Here is a 23132-nt window from a genome sequence, read left to right as displayed (position 1 = left end):
CCATATGGTAAGAGCCTGGGAGTAAGGGACCACTAAGCAATCTAAAGAAAGGTAATCTAGCCTATGTCTGAAATGGAGCAGTTCAAAGTTTGGTGCTGATTAGCAATGAGATCCAGCTTGTGAGATGGTGAAGCACTTCTACCCACCATAAACTAGGGAGACACAGTCTGAAACAATCCCCCCAAACCAAAACAAACAGCTACAATAACAATAAAAAACCTTCTCATTTCATTGATAAAGTTAATGATTAGTGACAGTTATGCTTTCTTTCTCTTTTTCCAGATGGAAACAGCCTGAGAAATTAAATGGAATTCTGGAGCGCTATATATTATATGTGGCAGATCATGAACAAAATGTTACAATTTGGAATGTCATCTACAACAGTACAGAACTTTTCCAGGATCACACTATACAACACCTTTTTCCTGGTACCAGATACCTAATAAAGCTGGCTGTAAGTTTTCCTTCTTCATTCTTTCTTTCTTCATTCCAAAATAAAAAGCAGAAATTATATTACAATTCACATTTTAAAATCACTTTATATACTAAATATGAGCTGTGTTGATCCATTTCAGATAGATTCATTTGCTGTTAGCCCAAATAGCAAAATAATAATTTTAATCAGTAGGTTCTTCCAAATCTAATTTGGGATTATCAGGAATTATTTCACTTTTTCTTATTTGTAGAATGCCATAATTGTGGACAGCATTTTCCAAAATGCCTGGATTAATAAGGTCATTTCCCTGTGGGAGCTTGTATTCATTTGAAAAATAATCCACACTATGAAAATTTGATCTTATTTTTTTTAAATGAACGTTTAAATGAGCCCCAAATATTTTAGATTATTTTTATAGTATAACCCCCATTACATTTCTATATCAATAGAACAGTCACTTCTTTTACTAAAATATAGCAACTAACAAATGTTACACACACGCATATACACATAATTTTTAAAAATGCAAAATCATAGCTTTTAAAGGTCTTTTAAAAGACCTTGATATCTTTGTGAAATTTCAGGGTACTGTTTCCTTTTGTGTGTTTTTTATTTTTATGAAATATAATACTTTTAAAGTTTAATAGCACATCTGAAAATAACTGAATATAAATATGCGATTGTCCCTATTTGTTTTAAACACACTCTTCATTTTATAGCAATACCTATATAAGGTTATTTGCTTTGATAAATGCCATAGAAAATATTCTGCTCTTGATTATGAATAAATTTACATTTATGTAGACACTGTGTATGCATTCATTTTACTTAACATGCTCTTGAATGCTCTAAATATTATACCACAAGAAAATAAACTATATTCAACTATTGTTAACTGTCTGACTCAAAACCCCCAAACAAGGGCATTCACAAACATCATTGAAAAACCTGGATTTAAGTTACTCATCATGCCTAGGTATTAGAACACAACTTGGGAAATTGAAATACTCATGACCTCTTTGATTTGTTCCTATCTGGAAAGTGAAAAGTGAATCAACTAGGTATTTAAGAGCTAATACAGAAATCTACACAATTTACAATACAACATTAATTTCAGTATACAGTAAAGCCTCAATTAGCTGGTAACCAACTGAGCAGAATTAAACAGAAATTTCTCAGCACTCTGTTTTCATTAGGAGAATGGACAACAAGAGAAACTGGTATTTTAGTTATGTGGGAGAAAAAACAAATTTCAGTGTGTCCTTAAGGTTAACATTAAGTTAAAACAATCTTCTTTATCTTCTTTGTATATAAAACCAGGTCATAACTAACAGCATGATTTAGTGGAAGGACATGTTAAGAAATCAGTGTACTTACTAGAATGAATCTGACCATTTCACTTGGTTGACTCAATTTATTTTCTTTTTCTGCAAAATTAGGCTATTGGTATAAATCTCTTATGTTTCTTTCTAAGACTCTCTGATATTTAAAACGATGACTTAGAACAATATGCCAAATAATAAATAAGAATCAACTATCATATATTCATATGCTAATTTATGTGAAAGACAAAATAGATTTTCATAATAATTGAGATTTATATAACATTTTACAGTTACAATTTTTAAAAATAATTAAATTTTTAAATTTAAATTAAAATTTAAATACATTATTCCATTTAAGTTTTACAACATGCCTGTGAGGTGGGAATAGTAGGTATTATAATCCCCATTTTATGTTTGAGGACACAGAAGTTTTTGGAAGTTAAATGGCTTGGCTTGGTCAGTGTACTAAATAAAATATATTACAAACTTTAGAAAGATTTTCATTAACTCATAGAATCTCAGAGTGAGTAGTGATCTCAGAGATCTTCTAATCTAGTCACTCACCATATGAATTAGGTTGCTCTACTATACCACTCCTCTTTAGCTGATTTTTCTAGAATCATGTATAGTTATACATACATACATACACACACATGTACATGTGTGTATGTGTATTCTTTGTAATTTTTACTAGTTTCTTCTTGCCCTGCCTTCCAAAGTATGGCAAAAGAAGTCTGTTGCCTCTTCTTTATAATAGCTGAAGATAATTATTTACTCTTTCCTTCCCCCACTCCCCGTCCCAACATTACAAAATTCTACAGATTCTTTCATTCTCCAAACTACTGCCTCTTCCCCTGCTTTTTTTCAGCAATCATTATTTGAAATGGTCCAGGATCATGCCAGTTGCCTAATGGATATTTCCTAGTTCATCCACACCTTCCTCAAAATGCAGCATGCAGAATTGAACACAATGTTTTTGGATTGTCTGACCAAAACAAAGAATATGGGCTTTTCACCTCCTTCATTATTTACTCTGTTGTTCTTTGAACATAATAGGATATTTGCATAGCACGCCATTTATTCATATTGAATTTATAGTCTTCCAAATTTCCCAGATTTAAAAATAAAATAAAATTGGTTTTTACCCATTTAAAAAAATTGTACTTGTAAAGTTGATTTTTTGAACCCAAATTAAAACTTTACATTTGCTCTTATTATAATTTATTAACTTATCTTTGGTCACAAATATAGGGTCAAATTTTGGTTCCTGATTGTATCATTATGTGTGCTATATAACTTTGCTAGATTTGTTTTATTAGCAAATTTGATTTAAAAAAACTTCATCTTTATCTTTTTTGAAATTCCTGATAAAAATTCAGAAAGTGAAGTACAGGTCCTGGTAAACTCCATCTTAATATTGATTCATTAATAAGTTGATTCTGGTCATTCAATGAGTTTCAAATTCACCATATTATTATTTTCTCATCTATTTCAATATGTTTTCCATAAGAATAGCATGAAATCACAACTAAAGTATGACTACATTCTCCTGATCTAAAAGTGGTGTAAGTCTCTCAAAAAGGAAATAACATTCATCTGGCAGGCCTTCTTCTTGATGAAATTATGGGAGGATGGGAAGTGAATAAGCATTTATTTAGAGCCTATTTTATTCCATGCACTATGATAAGTAATTTTTGGAAATATAAAATCCTTTATTTGACATTCAAAAATATATACTGCTTTAAATTGGGAGTATCATTGAATAAGGACAGTTATTAGTTTAATAATATTAGAGAAAAATATATAAACAAATGTATCAACAACAGTCATAGGAATGTTTCTATCATGTCATCTTCTACTAGTCTTTTTAAAATAATTTAAGAGATAGATAACCTTTGGTTTTTTTCCATATTGGTCAAAGAAAATACTGAATGATAGTATTATTCACCTAATTCTGGCCCAGTATTGGCTAATTTCCCTTTGAGGTTATATAGTAGGGCACAAACAACGGTCACACAGGAGAACAGAAATGATTGAGTTTCCATTTGAACCATAAGAAACCATGTTAATTAGTCATGAATACATTGGTAATATTTAAGTATTTAAAGTATTTTTTATCATTCATGATGAATTCAAGATACCTGATCCAGATAAACTACATCCTTAGATACTGAAAGAAACAGTGACTATCATTCTGCCAAATGATATTGGCAAACAATATCTACCAAATAAACTGCCAAACAAATATTTGTCCCAATTACCTGAAAGATCTTGACGAATAAGAGAGATACCATGGGACTATGGAAAGGCAAATATTACTTCAATTTCCCCCAAATTGAAAAGAAAATAACCTACAAACTATAGCCAACTGAGTTTGTTGTTTGTGGCAGGTTGTAGAGGCTTTCTGGAGGACCTTGGGATCAGTCCCAGTCCTTGGTCTTAATGAAAAAGTGATGAAGGCAAGAGAGCCACTAAGATTCTGGCCAAAAATGGAATGTCTCTTTTCCAGTCCTTTTCAGTCCTTATATACCTTAGTACAATTATATCAGTACAGCATACTGAATATGTGTGAACTAGAGAACCATCACATCACCATACTAAGACTAAGTATATATGTAAACTAGATCTCATCAATTCTACTGAATTAATATCTTGTTTCAAGTATACTTCTTCAGAGTTCCTGCCCTTTATAGCAGGTAAGGTGTGGAATCATAGGAAATAGCTATCACTAAGAGGATGAGTAGAGATTCAGGCAAAATCCCTTATCCTACTGTGGATGGACATCTGCCTGAGGAGGGCTGTTGCTTCCCTTCAGTGCCTCTTCAGATTACCTCTACTTAGGTTTGTTGAGTGGGCTTTGAAAGCCTAAGGAGCCATGTTGAATGAAATAAAGTAGCTTGCTTTAAATAATATTCTCCAATATTCCATTTGTTCCATGTCAGAACAAATCCCTTTGAAAACATAATTCTTTTGGAAAAAGTGGGAAAATGTGGATGAGGTACAAGTACTTTTAGATTAATTCAGAAATGTTTAGATGGCCAAATTTCACCAACAGACACTAAATGCCTACTAAATGTCAGGTACCGTGCTATGACGAAACATTGGGAAATGGGAACATCAGGAGGGGACTCAAGTAAATGTTATCAAAATTGAACTTGAAAGAAGCCAGAGATTGCAAGAAATAGACATGAGGAAGAAGAATCTTGTAGGTATTGAAGAGATAGTATAGAGCCACAAGATTGAATATTGTGTATGGTGAACATAAAATAGGTCAGAGTGGGCTGTAATGTTGAATGTCTAAGGGGCAATAATGTATGATTAGCCTGGATACATTAGTCAAAATCGAATAGTTAAAGGCTTTATATGCCAGAAGAGTTTATATTTTAGAGCAACTGGAAGCTGTTAAGGCTTCTTGAACAGAAGAGTGACATAGTAGTATGATTTAAGAATAAATAAATCTAGAAGCTGTGTGGAAGATGAGCTGGATACTTGAGACCAATAAAAGATCATTGTGATGGTCTGGATGAGAGATGATGTCAAAGTCTGAGGTAGGGCCAGTTATAATATATGCAGAGATGTTAAAGAGGTAAAATCAATTAGACTTGTCATTTTATTAGAGTGAAAGTGACAAATTGAAGATTGCTCTTAGGTTGCAAATCTGAGTGATTGGAAGAATGGTGATACCTTTTATTTAAAACTGGAAATTAGGTATAGTTAATTTTTACAATGAATAGAGCAGGGGTCATAGAATCAGGAAGAACAGAGTTGGAATCCTGCCTCATATATTTACTAGCTATGTGACCCTGAGTAAGTCCTTTTACTTTCATTTGCCTTAGTTTTCTTATTTGTAAAATAAGGTTAATGATAACATCTATCTTCCAGGATTGTTGTAAAGCTCAAATAAGATAATGTTGAATATTGGCTAAAATCTTTTCAGTTTTTAGAGCACTGTGATAGGAACTGGGAATGATAACGATTTTAGATTGTCCATAGTTCCTGACAACAAAGGTTTTATATTTTATTCCTATATAAAATGGAAGTAATATCAAAATTAGGGATGTTTATAAGACAACCCTGTGCTCTCCATGTTCTTTGTACATATTATGGTTTTATGTATAAAGATTGTTCTTGAAGGAATTAATGAAACATAAAACTTGTTTCAAAGACTGATTTTTGCCAAGCAACATGATAAGTACTGAAGACACAAATAGAAAAGACAAGACAATTCCTGTCATTAAAGAATTTATATTTTAATAGGGAAAGGCAACATTTATAAGGATGTAGTAATAGTAGTCACAGAAGACTATTTGGTCAAGGAAGCCAAAGGATAGATAGTAAAGTCATAAAGAAAGTGATAGAGATTTTCTTTTTGGGAAGAGTAAGAATGAATTGATTACTACTTCCAGAACAAGTTGTAGGAAAAAGCAGAGTTGTTGAAGGTTCACCAGTAGGAAACACAGGAACTCAGGGAATTCAAGGGTGTGTTGTTCTAGAAGTAGAGCCTAAAACACAGGGACACTATGGAAAGATGGCCATATTAAAATTTCCTTTATCTTTCTATGAGGTGAATTTGTCAGGTTACTAGTCCACCTACCTCTCATCAGACATAAAAATAGAAGAAGGCTTAATAACCTCAGAATTTATCCAATTAACTTAGGGTATGCTATGACCTTACCATTTTAAAATCATGGAGCAAAAGCTTAAAATATTTAATTTTATTTTTTATTCTGAACAGAATGATAGCGTATTTGAAAATCAGTCAATGGGAAAGAGGAAAATTGGGGAGAAAAATATGGGAGTTCATTATCACTGTTGTAAAATTTAATCCCAGTTCTTAACCCTGGTGGAACTTTGTAGCATTTTCCACTTTTCAGGTCCCCCAAACTACTTCCCCCCGAAAATCCCTTAGTAAGAGAGAAAATAAAAATATTGGAATTAGAATTTATTAGTCTTTGAACCTTTCCTCCTGATAATTCAACTTTGCTATATGATATCTTTTACTTCTTAACTTCCTAGTTGACTTCCAGCTTGCTGAGACTGTACTTTGGAGGTTTTTTTTTTTTTTAATTAGCTGATAATAATTTAAGCTACTGGAGGACATGCCCTAAAGCCTTGGAGGTGATTAGGTGTGCAATAAGTGTTTGGCAACATGTTCAATTGATTCTTCTTTATTTGGAAAGATTTCATCCCCATGAGCAGGCAAGTTTATCTCTTACATATATATGTGTATGTCATGACTAAGAATTAGAGGAAACCCAGAGAGGTTAATTAGGGCCCCAATCTCTGTGAAGTTTAATACCCAAACCACAGTTTAACTCATCTTAAAATTGTTAGTTTGATGAAAAATATTCTGACGGTCTATGAAATTTTTGTATTGTTACAGCATGGAAAAAAGAAAAGCAGCTTTACTTCTACTTTTGTTGAAGCTGTATGATGAAAAACAGTTTTGTGCTCCAATGAAAAGTCACCATTTAAGAAAGAGCTGTATTTCTCTTATTTTGTTTGTGTGAATGAGGATAACCAAAAAATCCTTCTGTGTTAGAAACCTTAAGAAATGAAGGCTAAAGAATCAAATTGTGGTGCAGTGAGAAATACACTAATGTTTTGATTTTTAAATCAGTGCTTATTTGCTATTTTAAAGGTTATATCAGAATTTGTCATTTTTGTTATTTCATTTTCTCAATAATTTTAGCTCAAATTTAAATAAATGCCTTAATGAAATATTTGAAATTAATGTTAAAATTGTAATTAACCCCTAGTGAGTGTTTAAATTATAGCTTAAATGTAGTTTTCAGATATATTGATCATAAGTATATATATTTGCTGCGTTGAACTTTACACAGGAATTCCTATTTAGATGACTAGATATTGGAGTTATTTTCCTAATACATCAACTTTTTTTTCATTTATTTTGGTTTGCTATATGAGGACATATTTAGGGGGAGTTTCTAATTTTTTTTAATATTTTAAATATTCCTGCAAGCTGATCATCTTAGTAGGCCAGATTTTGGCATATGACCCTTTTAAGTTTGTTAGTCATTATTTAATCTCATATAACACCTGAAACTCAAAATTATTTGACCCTTCTGTCCATTAAAAGTGCACTCAACAACTTTTATGTATTGATTTATGATAAATAATGTTTTATTCATTTTTAACTTGTACGTAAACTCTAATAACATGGTCACTCTACTGGAAATAGAAAGGAAGTCTCTTAGGCCTTTCTCTCAATTTTCTGCAAAGTGAATTTGTTGCTATAAAGTTGCAATGCATAAATTTAGGATACTCTTTTCCTGCATGGTCTGAGTATACTCTTACCAATAGATGCAAGGTAATTTCAGTAATGATATGTAAACAGTAATATGTGATATACATATGTATAATTCATAGAGTTGAGTTTTCTTAGTAATATTTATAGATGTCTAGTCCATGTCTTAAAATAACAAAACAAAAACCTTAAAAGTCAAACTTAAGCACTGAACCACAATAATTTTCAGAGTCATCAGGAATGGAATTATGGCTATCTTTAGCTATTTGCTATCTAGCATAAGTTGAGACACTGAATGAAAGATCTTTAACAGTTTTCATTTGGTTATTGAGGTATGGAGGACTGCATTTATTTGTTTTTCTTTGGTATTTTAAGGCTTGCACAGGAGGGGGATGCAAAATTAGTGAAATCAGTATGGCTTTAACTGATGAGACTGTCCCAGAAGGTGTTGCTGCTCCTAAAGCCCAGTCCTATTCATCTGATTCCTTTAATATCTCCTGGACTAAGCCTGAATATCCGAATGGTAAGTGAACTCTTTTAGCCTCAAGTTAAAAAGATGATTAGTAAAGGTAAATTAATATTCTAAATGGCAGCTTATATGTGGTGCTTAATTTTTAATGATCATTTTAGCACATAAAATACCTGAGATAGTATCATTGTCTGTAGTTGGAGATTGTGGTTTTCAGGCTGACACACAATTTCAGTGGCTCAAAAGTGCTCCCTTTTGATAGTTCTTGTGTATTGCATCTCATTGTTTCATGTTTGTCAGAAAGAGGAAAAAAAACTGAACAGAGCAAATGAGAAGTCTCTGAGGATGCTGATGGGAGAATGACATTGTCTTTCAACATTCATTCTGTTTTGGACAATAATTGGGTTTTTTATGATGAATAGGGCAAGGAAGTTTACTCATGCATGGATTTTGGGTGGCTGACTAGATATATGTCCATTTAATACATTTACCTTAAAAATCATTTGGAATTCTTAGATTGCAACAATGTAACTTATAGAACTAGAAAAAATGTCTTTCTATTATATTTTAGGCATTAAATGAATACATTAGTATTTACCCTGAAGTAGAATTATATATATTTCTAAGAAATTTTTGAATTGCTATGGTTTCTCTTTGATGAGTTCAGATAAACAAACTAATCTGTTAAGTTGTCACAAAAATAATGTATTTAAAAATTTAAGTAAAATATTTTAGAAATATATTAAAAATTGTTCCATTAAACTGACAAAGTGATATTGTTTCATCCTGATAAAATTTTTTTGAAGTGAGCATGTCTATAGAGATGACTTTTTTTTTATTTCACTAAAGCAATCTTAATAACTTATTACTGAAATTTGATGCAGTATCTTACAGCATTGTCCAAAAAGGAAAAAAAAAACAGTATTTTATTATTTAGTCTTATGTTTACTATGATTTTAATTAATCCAGACTTCTCAGTTTAATTAAGCTCAGTGGCAAATACGACAGATATATTTAGGGATACTGAGAGAGCTGAAATAATTAGAATGAATGATTATCACCACTCTTGAAGTTATTTTCTATTTTATTACAAATTTCTCATAAGACATAAATGAGTGATCATTTGCTACAAATATTAAATAATGAAATCTTGTCCCATTCTCCTTGTATAGCAATCTGAGGAGTAATAGAGAACAGTGAAAATGGAGATTATTGTCTCTTACTCTATTGCCCTATATTCAACCAGCATGAATACTAATGGAGTTAGGATGCCCTGGAACTCTTCTTTCCAACTCCATTTGTACCACTTGCTCTAGCAAATTAATTCCCTATTTTCCTCAATCCCTAAACACAACCCTACCACTAATGTGAAAGTAATTCCACAATTTCAAAGGATTATATATTTTAATTTCAATTTAAAGTGTTTCTTCCATTGAGGGCTATTAAATGCCTATTGAAAGTATGATCATTGGTCAACTAGAATTTTGAGGAAGAAATAAGTTAATTATTCTGTCATCTTTGTAATGATCTAGTCCTCCTGGCCTTTAATAAAATGCAGTTTTAGTGGGGTGTATTTTTTTTTAATCTCAAGAAGCATTAATTTAATTGGAAATTTTTCTCTATACCTTTTCATATATTTTCCTTCTTTCTATAAATTGTCCTTTTTTGTTCTCTAATTATGAAGAATAATATTTGACTGAATAAAGCATATTTTATAAGAATGTTCATATATGTACTGATCCTTGATTTTAACAATATATATCCAAAGAGACTTGTCCTTGTAATCTCAGCAAAAGGGACAGAAGGCTTTGAGGGCTTGTAATAAAAATTCTCTGAGTTGTATACTCTACTTATGGAAAATTGAGGTTTTATATATAAGGCTTAGAGATCCTGGACTCTATTTTCTGCTGCATGCCTAAGTCAGAGTTAATAGAACCAGATAGATTAAGATTCAGGTGACAGCAACTCTGTCTTCCACTTGCTGAATTCTTTTGTAGAGGGTAGTAAATTTGAAGAGCAGAATAGCTTCCATCTTTAGATTATCAAGGATTTATTTTAATGACTAACACACATAAAACCACCAATTTAAATTAACCAAATTCAATTTTAATTAACCATTAAAAATAATGGAAGTGTTAGATATGGAAGTATTAGGTACACAAAATAAACTAAAAGGATTTTGGACAAGCAGTCCCATTTTACAATAAGGCAAAAATGTACACTTGAGCTTTATCCTCCAGCTCTGATTTACAGCTTTTCTGTTGAATGGAGGGAACTATGAGCAGAAGAAAGAGAAGGAAACAAGAGAAAAATTTTCTAATCAGGAAAACTGTGGTTGGTCTCTTATTCAGTCTGCTCTTGGTGCCAGGAAAGTTTAAAAAAAAAGAAACAATCCTTGATCAATTTGGGGAGTAATATCCAATTTTTTACCTTGTGCTAAAATGATTCTAGTTGAATGGACATACCTACTCACAGAACAGTTGCCAGTCATATTTAATTTAATGTAAACAAATGAGTTTTTGAAATTGGGAATAGGGATCAGGCCTGTAGATTCAGTGGTATACAGGAAACTAACAAATGAAGAAACTCCTTTTAATGGGTCAAGTTGTCATCCCTGAAATTATGTAAAATATAATAGAACAGAAATAATATTACTATATTATTTTTCAAGTCAATATGTATCCCTAGAAGAATCTTTGCATATCATTTAGTGACCTCCATTTCTATTTAAGTTTGATATCATTGGCCTAGAGTAATGAGAATTTATGTGACTCACAACAAAAAGTTGCTGTGTCTGTGTGTCAAAGACTGGTCTTCCTTCTAAGGTTAGCTCACTTTGTTCCCCTTTCTCCTCCAGAAATCACTTTAATCTCTGATAACTTCTTGTGAGCAATTAAGTGACCCAATAGATAGAATGCTGGCCTTGAAGTCACTTTCCCTGAAGTCAAATATTATTTCAGATACTTATTAACTATCTCACTGGGAGCAAATTACTTAATCCTATTTGCCTTAGTTTTCTCATCTGTAAAATGTGCTGGAGAAGGAAATGGCAAATCACTTCAATATCTTTGACAAGAAAACCAGACAAATGTCCTAAACAGGGCCACAAAGAGTTGGACATGACTGAACAGCAATAACAACAATTTCTTAATTCTTTTTGTGAGTGGGTTAGAATAAATGACCACTAAAATCATATATATTTCTTAGATTCATTCTATAATATTGGCAAATATCTAGTGCTCAAGCATTGCTCTTTAATCAATGAATTTTTTTACTTTTCCTGGTGAAAACAGTGATGTGTTATTATATAGGACACCCCCCAAAAAACAATATGCATCAAATAATTATGTTCCCAAAATAATCAGGAATGCTTAGTTTGTAAGGCCTATGATCTTAGTGGACAAAAGCTCAGCAAAGATGAAGGTGTTAGAATAACGTCCATTTCTTCATTAATTTCACTTTTTATTTGTGTACGTATCGTGAAAAAGGCTTGTTTAAGATTTATATATGTGTTAAAACTCAATATTTGAAAAGTGACTGACGATTTTAAAAATTTTCACTATTTAGTATATGTTTATTTAAGGCTCTTCTTGAATTTGTTATATAGTTGTAACGTGCTCTCCTGGCAGTTACAATTACTAGTCTGTCCTAGACCCACCAGAGTACCTTTGACCACTGTCCTCTGCAGTGTGAACTCTACCCGGCTCGCCTCCTCTGAGGCCTTTAAAGGTCTCTGGTCACAATCTCTTGAATCTATAGCTTAATAACCGGTAGCGCACTCAAGGACAACCACGTGTAATCTTAAAAGCCTTTATTATACCTCCTCACATAATGCCCTGACTGATGCCCTGACTTGTTGGTTCCCGAGTGAACACCTGGTCAGAAGACCCACGTGTTCACTACCAAAACCCTTACCTCTTTTGGCTACCCATCTTGGCTTGGCCACCCAGGCTAGGGAGCCAGGGTGAAGAGCTCGAGGTTAAAGAGGACCGCCTGCTGCCTGCAGTGGGCTTACATAGAGCCTGTGAGGTCACACACACAGCCAATCAGCAAGAGAGTCACCCATTACGAAGCTATCTCAATATGGCCAGGATCCCGCCCAAGGGCAGTCCTAATATCCACAGAAATTACTTCTGGGCCTCAATCTCCCGATGCGCTGTGGCACCCATTTAAAGGCCCCTTACATATAGTTATGATTGCAGTTTGTGTAATGAAAATCTTATTGAGCACTAATTAACCCTCCATAACTATTAAATTCATCAACATTCTGATTCTTAAAATAATTAAAATATTTTATAATATTTGTTTTATTAACAAATATTAAAAATAATTATTAAAATAGTCCAAAAATCTATTACAATTTATGTTTTAAATAGTTAAAATATGAAATCTTAAAATTGCACTAAGATTTTTGGAGCACATTTTTTTTTCATACCTATTGTTTCAAGGTATAATTAGGACCATACCAGACATTCCAGCAAATGTTTTATAAATTTCATCATATTTGTTCAAGAGTTTGGGCACCTTAGGTATTCTTTAACCACACCCCCTCACACTTACAGTTCCAAGAACCATGATAAAATTGATTCTGCCATTGTTCCTGGATGAAGTGTGTAAATCTAATTCCTCTGTATACATTTAACATATTTATAATTTTTTTTTTACCAGAGCATCTCTCCTTGACCTTCATTTCTCTTTGGATATTCTTTCATCTATGAGAATTTAAACTCCTTGATATCAGGAACCATTTGCTTTTGTTTTTGTTTGCCCAGAGTTTTACACCATGTTTGACATTTGAATTTGGGTCAGAATTCCTAGCACTCATAGAAAGGATGTTGGATTAAGACTCCCAGGACCTCGATTTGAATTCTTACTGTTCTTGCTTGCTACCTGTGTGGTGTTGCTCAAATTACTTAATCTCTTTGGGAGTTATTGTCTTCAACTTTTAAATGAGAGGTTTAGAACTGATGACCTCTAAGATTCTTTCTAGATTGAAATCTATGAATGTATAAACTTGTCATTTTCATTATAGAAGAAATTATGTGTATAATACTTAGTATGTTGTGCACTCTCATGGATAATCAACCTGAAAAGACTGACTTCTAGAAGTCCCAACTTTTCTATCTTCATGACCCCCAAAGTTTTGGGTTTTCCCAAGATTCACAGATGCTATTTTGTTTATGGAAAAAGAATCCCCATTTATATAAAATTGCATGCTCATCTCCAAAGTTATTTTCCATTGGAAAATAAAAGGTTTTCAACTTCTTTTTATTGAAATCCTAGAATATTCATTGGAAAAAGACTTCTTACTATTTACAGAGCTCTTCTAAAGCAATTCTTTTGATACTTTAGTAAATCCATTATTTCATTGCTGTGGATCTTTGTTTCACTGATCTTACAAATCTTACAAATAATGTCATTTTCATTAATTCTTCTATGTGATTAGCAATTGGTAACATGTAATCTATATTAAACATGAATATTTTTATTTGTGTTATATGTAATTTTAATGCTTTTGAGTAGAGTACATATCTGAGCCACACTGTGAATATTTGTTAAATATAGGTCACAAATTGGCATAGAAGGATAATCAAGTAATGATGAAGGACCTTAATATCCAGGTAAGGACTGGTGTTCTCTCTCTGACCATAGCAGAGTATCAAATAAATTATCATTGGTTTTTAAGAGGTAAATCTAATGGCCTTTTCTCAAAGTTCATTCATTTTGAATTCTCTGAAGAATGTGGCAGGAATTCTTTTCCTCTCTGAATTTTGGTTAGTTAGGAAAATGCTAAAAAAAAAAAGTTATTTCTAACTAATTGTACATCACCAAATACATATTGGACATTTCCTCCTTATAGGTATCCCAAACACAACATATCTAATAAAGAAATTTTATTTTCTCTTAAATCCACTTTTCTTTTTAATTTTCCTTTTAAAAATGTGAACAACCTTCTAATTATCAAGATTTGTAACCTTAGAGTCATCCTTAACTCTTCTCTCTCATTCCTCCATATTAAATACATTGTTAATTCTTGATAACCCCTACTCTACAACACTGCTATCATACACATATCTCCTTCCCACAGTGCCTGACACAAAGTAGATAATATTTAAATATTAGGTCTTATTATTGTCTCTATGAGAACTATAAATACCTCTATCAAACAGTTAAAGCCCTTCACTTTGTAATCCACAGTTATCTTTTTGGGCTTATAATACATTATTCCTTCTTATCTGCTTACTTAATTGAATTTAAATTCTTCAAAAGCGGGAGTTTTTTTGGAGTTTTTCATTATATCTTCATTATTAAGCACAATACTTATTATATTGTGAGCAATTATTGCTTTTCACTTAATTGACTTCATTCCAGCTAATGGCCCACTTGATGATTTCTTTTGTATGATATTCTGTCTTCTATCTCCATGAATTTTTTAAAAGTTTGTCTTAATGCCTGGAATGCACTCCCTCTTTCCCTACATATCATAAAATTCCAGTCTTCCTTCTTACACATTACTTTTTACATGAAGCCTCAACTACTACAGCCATCCTCTGTCAAACTATAGCAATCTTCTGTCAAACATCCTTGCTACTATTTATTTTTTTACATTATTATTTTGTATACACTTCCACATATTGTTGTCTCCCCTGCTGTAATATGAGCTCCTTATAAGTAGAGATTGTTTTATCAATTGTATTTATTTCTTTAGCATTTAGCAATAGTGACTTATTGAAATTAAACAATTAATAAATATTTTTTATTTGTTCCCTAAGTTTGAGTATAAGTTATAGGAAAAATAAATAAAGGGAGAAAACAATCTTGGCAAGAAAGTCAAAATGATTCAGATCATCTCAAGAGTAATTAAGAATGTAATTGGAAAGGAGATATCAGTTGAAAAACAAACAAAAAAAATGCCAAGTTTTTTTTTAAGTTTATTTGTTTTTAATATACATTGTTTTAGGAATTGTATTGGGAGAGAAATTTCAAAGCAAATGGAAAAAATCATGGGAAAGATTAAAAAAAAAACAACAACAAAAAAGAAGCAAATAGAGAATGTGTTGATTTACATTCAGCCTCATTAATTTTTTCTCTGTTTGATGATGGCATTTTCTGTCTGAATTCTACTGGTATTTCTTTAGATCACTGAACTACTGAGAAGAATCAAGCTTTTTATAGTTGACCATCATTCTTGCTATTATTGTGTACAGTATTCCTGGTTCTTCTTGTTTCACTTAGCATTAGTTCATGTAAATCTTTCCAGGCCTTTCTAAAATCAGCTTGTTCATCATAGAACAATACTATTCTATTACTTTCATTTATGACAGCTTATCCATCTATTCTCCAATTGATGAGCATTTACTCATTTTCTAATTCTTTGTTAACACAAAAAGAGCTGTTACAAAAATTGTTGTACATATGGGTCCTTTTCCCTCCTTTTTTATTTCCTTGGGATTCAGACCCAGTAATGACATTGCTGGGTCAAAGGATATGCACACCTTTATAGCCCTTTGAGCATAGTTCCAGATTGATCTCCAGAATGGTTGGATCATTTCACAACTCCATCAACAATGTATTAGTGTCCCAGTTTTCCCACATCCCCTCAAATATTCATCATTATTCTTTCCTGTCATCTTATCTAGTCTGAGAAGTGGTACCTCAGAATTGTTTTAATTTTCATTCCTTTAATCAATAGTTATTTAAAGCATTTTTTCATATAACTATAAATGACCTTAATTTTATCATCTGAAAATTGTCTGTTCAAATCCTTTGATCATTTATCAATTGGGGAATGACTTCTTGTATTCTTATAAATTTAAAACAGTAAATTTATATATTTTATTTTTAAAATATATTTTAGAAAGGAGACCTTTATCAGAAATACTGACTGTAAAGATTTTTCCCCAGCTTTGCAGTTCCCTTTTAATCTAGCTTCTATTGTTTTTGTTTGTGCAAATTTTTTTTTAATTTAATGTAATCAAAGTTGTCCATTTTACCTTTCATAATGTTCTCAATTTCTTCTTTGGTCATAAATTCCTCCCTTCTCCAAAGATGTGATAGATAAATTATACCTTGTTCTCCTAATTTGTTTATGGTATCATCCTTTGTGCCCAAATCATGTATCCATTTTGACCTTATGGGATGGTATGGGATGTGAGGTGTAGGTTTATCCCAAGTTTCTGACATTATTTTCCAGTTTTCCCAGCAATTTTTTGTCAAATTCTTATTCCAAAAGCTGGAGTTTGGGGGGATATAAAATATTTAGATTGCTGTAGGCCTTGCTTATATTGTATTTATCTAATCTATTCCATAGAATAGAATACACCATTCTATTTCTTAGCCAGTACCAAATGGCTTTGATAACTGCTGCTTTATAATATAGTTTTAGATTTGGTACTGCTAAGCCACCATCCTTAGTATTTTTGTCATTAATTTCCTTGATATTCTTGACTTTTTTCCTTCCAGATGAATTTTGTCATTATTTTTATAGTTCTATAATATTTTGGCGATTTGATTGGTACAGTGTAGACCAATTTATGCAGATATGTCGTTTTATTATATTATTAGCATGGCCTAACCATGAACAATTGATATTTTTTCCAATTGTTTAGTCTGATTTTATTTGTATGAGAAGTATTTTGTAATTGTGTTCATATAGTTCTTGGGTTTGTTTTGGCAGGTAGATCCCCAAATTTTTTTTAATTTTGTCTACAATAATTTTAAATGGAATTTCTATTTCTATTTCTTACTGATGGGATTTGTTAGTAACAAATAAAAATGTGGATGATTCGTGTGGATTTATTTTATATCCTGCAACTTTGCTGAAGCTGTGAATTGTTTCTTGTAGGCTTTTGAATGATTTGCTAGGATCTTCTAAGTATATCATCATATTATTTGCAAAAAGTGATAGTTTTAGTTCCTCATAGCCTATATGACAAGATTTTTATTAAAAAATAATTCTCCATCAATTATATGAACCCACCACATTTAGACATTAATCTCAGAGGCCTGGGTACTACATAAAGAAATAGAAAAAAACACAAGAGAAAAGGTGGAAAATCAGCTAGACTTCATCAAATAATCCCAAAGAAAGTCTGTGAAGATGATACAACAACTGACATATACTTTCCAGGTGTCTTAAAGAACAGAAAAAGTAAGAGATAATATAAAAATTAGAAGATATCAATAATTTCCAATAGTTACGTCTGCAAAGTACATAATCTCATTAGTTTATATATATGTTGAAGGAATCATTGATCCAACTTTAAATGAGAAAGTGCAGTTTTGTAAGCAACATTCAACAGCATAAACTTCTTTACAAACACATCTCATTGACTAAAAAGTGTAGAGTACAGAATCCTAGTATTCCCATTTGTTTTTTAAAGCTCTTAATAGAACAAAGTACCATTTCAATGTCTCTCTTTCAGCAGTTATTTCCCATGCATGTGACAAAATTATGTATGATGCATTGAAAAAAATAACAATAGAGGTAAATATTTTTTCTAACTTTTTGATGACTATTATTAATGTAAAATAAATAATATAACAGGGACACATGGATGCCAAAGGTATTCATACCCAGTATCAAGTATCACTCTCAAAAAATCCATATCAAAAATGGATATCCTAAAAATTGTAAAGTACTCTAGGCACTCCTGTTTGGGAGTGATTGTTCTCATTTTGCTACAGCTTTATTTATCCGACCACAAATGAGTTCAAGTTCAACTAAACAATGACAACATTTACAAACCAGAGTCCTTCAGACAAGATCCATAATCATTCTTGGTTGGATTCCAATCTCATATCTGATGCTTATAATTTGAGTGATCATGTGGGCAAATCAATCAGTCTTTCTGGGCTTCATCTATAAAAATGAGAAAATTGAACTAAATTGCCTCTGAAGTCCCTTCTATCCCTAATTCATATTTATGTTCCATATAGGAAAAGCCAATTAAATGAGCAATACCTTTTCTCTAGTTCATAGTATGAAGTTGAATATTACTTAGGGTTAGCCTTTTGACACATTGATCTTGGCCATATCCTAAAGTTGAGCGATGAGCCCGATTCAAAATTCTTTCCTTATAAATTATTTTCCTTCTTAAGAGTACTACCACCTTTATCTAGGTTCACATTTTTTGCTTCATCCTCATATCTTCAAATTCTTTCACCCATATAGCTCAATGACTCCCCAAACCCGATTTCAACTCCTCTAATACCTCTTGCGTCATTCCCCTTTTTAGTACTGTCACAGCCTCCATTTAAGTTCAGGCTCTAATGGCCTCAAACTTGGACTGTTTGAAGCAATAGCTTCCTAATTGGTCTCCTTATCTCAAGAGAGAGTATATCTTGGCTTGAGCATTTGCCCTGCTGACTTCCCTTCTCTAATTTGTCTTCCACTCCACTGTCAATGTGATTTTCCTATACTGCAAATGTGTCAAATCAATAAAGTTCAGCACTTCCCATTGTCCAAGGATAAAAGTATAAATACCACTATTTGACTCTTAAAACCCTTTACAACCTGTTCTCCCACCTGCTTCCTGAATCCCATTACTACCTTTCTTCTCAAAGTCTGTTTAGTCAAACTGGTCTTGTTGTTCTTCACTTATGACTTTTCCCCTCTATAAGTACTTATGCTGATTGTTCCCAACATTCATAATGTACATCCTCCTACCCGCTACCTTACAGATGTTTTTACTTTCTTAAAGCATTAACTCATATGAAGTCCTTCTAGTCTTTCCAATTGCTAGTGCTCTCCTAACTTCAGTCTTGGATTTGTTTTGTGTTTTTTTTTTCTTTTTGAATATGTATGTATACAGACACACACAAACAAATACATGCATCTTCCCCAGTCGAATGTGAACTCCTTTAAGGTAATATTTTATTTATTTATTTTTATGTTCATATCCCCAGCCTTTAGCATATGTGCTAGTTGGTTGACAAAAAGGGTTGTTAATACTTACAAAATATATTATTATGTATTATTTCTCATTACTTTTATATTATGCTAATAGAACTACATATTAGCATATTATACTTATGCATTAGTTGGATACTATACTAGGAAGAGTAACATGAGAGGTAGATGAAAGGAAAAAGTGAAGGGATTGTCAAGTAATGAGAGAGTGGGGATTTCCATTGGAATCCACATGATATCAATAAATGGTCTCCTTAACTTTTGTTAGATCTCCATGTGGAAGAATTATAGTATAATTTCATGGAATGAGATATAACTCGGTATTCTATAGCATTGAAACATTATGATATTTTTGTGAGATTATATTTTGTATCTCTTGCTATAACTATATCATATAGCTACATATAAATAAAATACATATACATGAATATGTTTTGCTTTTATTTATAATTATAGATATATAACTATATGTGTTTATAGAATAATATAGCTATACCTATATAGAGACATCTATTAGGAGTTAAATCTATATATCTACAGTACTGTTGTTCAATTTTTTTTCACTTGTGTAGCTCTTTGTGAACCAATTTTATAGAGTTCTCTTGATAAAAAATACTGGAGTGGTACTGATTAAATAATAGAATGGCAGATCAGTGAAATAGATTACATACATATGACACAATTATCAAGGCCTATAGTAATCTAATATATGATAAACTCCCAAACTGTAGCTTCTGGAATAAGAAATTACTATTTGATAAAAATTGCTAGGAAAACTAGAAAATAATGTCAGAAATTAGGCAGAGACCTACATCTCATACCCCATATCAAAATGAGGTCAAAATGGGTACATGATTTGGACATAAACAAATTAGGAGAGCAAGGGATAATTTACCTATCAGATCTTTGGAGAAGGGAGGAATTTATGACCAAAGAAGAACTTGAGAACATTATAAAAGGCAAAATGGATTACACAACTAAGAGAAACAAAATTAAAAGAGAAATTCAAAACTGGGTAAAAATTTTTACAGCCAGTGTAAAATATATAAAAAATTGCATCAAATTTATAAAAATGTAGATCATTCTCTAATTGATAAGTGGTCAAAGGATATGAATAGACAAAAATTTTCAGATTGTTAAGGGACAGATCAATTCTCCAAGATCCTCCACAGCTGTGGATCATGACATCTGGGGGCACTTACAAGGCAGCCTTTGCTGACACAGGTGTTGCAGACTGAGAATGAGATAAATTGGAGGCAGAGGGAAGAGGAGAGAGGTCAGACAATGCAACGACCCCTCAGTCAGAGAGGTCAGTGATCAGCAATTGCCTCTCAGTCTCCTTGTATCATCCTCTCAGATGAGGAGATCCATTCTGGAGGTCTGGGTTAGATCTCCAGCAGCCACTGTCAGGTGACTTCCTATGTAGCAACATCAGATGACAAAATTAAAGCCTTCTATAGTCACATGAAAAAAAAATGCTCTAAATTAGTATCGATTAGAGAAATGCAAATTAAAACAAATTTGAGGTATCACCTCACACTTCTCAGACTGGCTAAAATTACTGGCTATGAAAAGATAATGATAAATATTGGAGGGGATGTGAGGATACTGGGACACTAATGCATTATTGGTGGAATTGTGAAATGATCTAATCATTCTGTATGGCAATTTGTAACTGTGTCCAAAGGGCTATCAAACTGGGCATACTCTTTGATTCAGCAGTGTCACTACTGGGTCTGTATCCTAAGGAAATCATAAAGGAGGGGAAAGGATCTACATGTGCAAAACTGTTTATAGTAGGTTTTTTTGTGGTAACAAAGAATTGGAAAATGAATAAATAAATGCCCATCAATTTGGGGAATGGATGAATAAGCTGTAGTATATAAAGGTTAATTGAATATTATTCTATAAAAATGATGAATAAGCTGATTTTAGAAAGACCTGCAAAGATTTACATGAATCTGATGCTGAGAGAAACAAGCAGAATCAGGAATACATTGTACACCATAATAGCAAAAATTTGCAATGATTAGCTATGAGAGACTTGATTCTTCCCAGTAATCCAGTGATCACTTCTTTTTTTTCTCCCATGGTTTTCCCTTTTGTTCTGATTTTTTCTCTCAACATGATTCATTAAGCAATGTGTATTAAAATAAATAAATAAACTTGAACTTGCAGGGAAAAATCCCTAGCATTTAACATAGTGCCTGGTACATAATATTTAATAAATGCAGTGCTTATTGACTGAAAAAAAATACTGGACTAGTTTAACATTTGCTTCTCTAGCTCACTGGTACAGATGAGGAAACTGAGGCAAACAGGGTTAAAGAACTTGCCCAAGATCAGACATTTAGTAAATGTCTGAGATTGGATTTGAACTCAGGAAGATGAGACTTCTGGACTCCATGCCCAGTATTCTTCTGCACTACCTAACTGTCCTTACTTATTTCTTATTATATTCTGATGTAGAAAAATTGCCCTATATGTTTTAGTCAAAATAGCAAGATCTAGTGGAAAAAAACAAACACTGATTATAGACTCTGGACATTTGGCTTAAACCTTTACCCTGATATTGTGTGTCATCTTAACTGAGTCACTTAACTTTCTAGAGCCATGGATTCCTAATCAGTAACATGAGGCAAATGCATGTAATCGCTTGTAAAATCTTTTGAAAATTCTAACATCCCATCACTCAACTGGCAAATTATGTGATTAAAAAAATATTATTATGCATGTTGATTTTATGTAATTTAATGGCATATAACCTGATTTTTTTTTCTTTCTGGAAAAATACAAGATATTCTCCACAGAAAAATGTCAGTCTTTTAACCTGTAAAAGGGAAAATTTAATAGTTCCTTTTTTTCCAGAATACATTTATTTCAAGCTTTTGTTTGTTGTTGTTGTTTGTGGTGGTGGTGGTATTTTTTAAGCTAGAAAATCCAGTTCAGAATTATTCTCTAGACTAAAATTAAGAAGGACCAACTTCCCTTTGATTTGGGGTTCACAAATAGAAAGTGAATTTTGATTGCCAAATCTGAACTTTCTCTCAATACAAAATTGCAAGAACAAACCTGATCCATAGACAGATGAATATATAAAGATAGAAATTTCAGGTTCATCCTACAAGATGATGAATTAGCCACCTAAATATGACGAGATTTTAGGAAATAATATTAAGAAACTTCTGTCCCACAATTACCTAATTATTTAAGGAATTCCACAATTGGAAATGTATTTCTCTTTTTTAAACTTAAATACAAAATAGAAAAAAGGAACATTTTCGTGTGCACAGTAAAGAACTTGAGAGAATTCAAAATATGGAGCAATAAATTTACATTTCAAGGAAGCCTACATAATAAATACTACACATTTCGTAAAGTTAGAAATGTATTTGTATAAGCTATTTGCATCCAGAGAAAGAATTGATGAATAGAAGCATGTATAAAATGTGTTTATATATATATTTTTGTCTAAAGGTAGTCATCTCTAGAGTGGGGGAGAGGGAAGAAAAATAAATTTACATGATAATTTTGTTGTATATTTGAAAGGAATAGCAAATTGTATTTAGTAGATTTACAATTTCATGTGCATTCATCTTTTTTATTGTACTATATTATGAAGATGCTTATTTTATTTCATAAATTTAAAAAAGAAATGTATTTATTTTAGTTTATAATTTCTCCATTTATGAAAAATAATTATATTTAATTGTGAAAGTCTA

At 31.9% G+C, this 23132-nt stretch overlaps 1 protein-coding gene across 1 annotated transcript in view; it reads left to right on the top strand.

Moving 5' to 3' along the window:
- USH2A (usherin) overlaps positions 1-23132 on the top strand; it is a 1025480-nt gene that overhangs the window by 522492 nt on the left and 479856 nt on the right. Inside the window, exons 33-34 of the mRNA XM_074264677.1 lie at positions 283-454; positions 8405-8552. Of these exons, the coding sequence (XP_074120778.1) occupies positions 283-454; positions 8405-8552 (320 nt within the window). The remainder of the gene's footprint in view (positions 1-282; positions 455-8404; positions 8553-23132) is intronic.

The sequence above is a fragment of the Sminthopsis crassicaudata genome, chromosome 4, assembly GCF_048593235.1.
Source record: "Sminthopsis crassicaudata isolate SCR6 chromosome 4, ASM4859323v1, whole genome shotgun sequence".
NCBI classification, from domain to species: Eukaryota; Metazoa; Chordata; class Mammalia; order Dasyuromorphia; family Dasyuridae; genus Sminthopsis; species Sminthopsis crassicaudata.
Note: the sequence above shows the minus strand (reverse complement) of the source record. Positions and strands in the feature narration are given on the sequence as shown.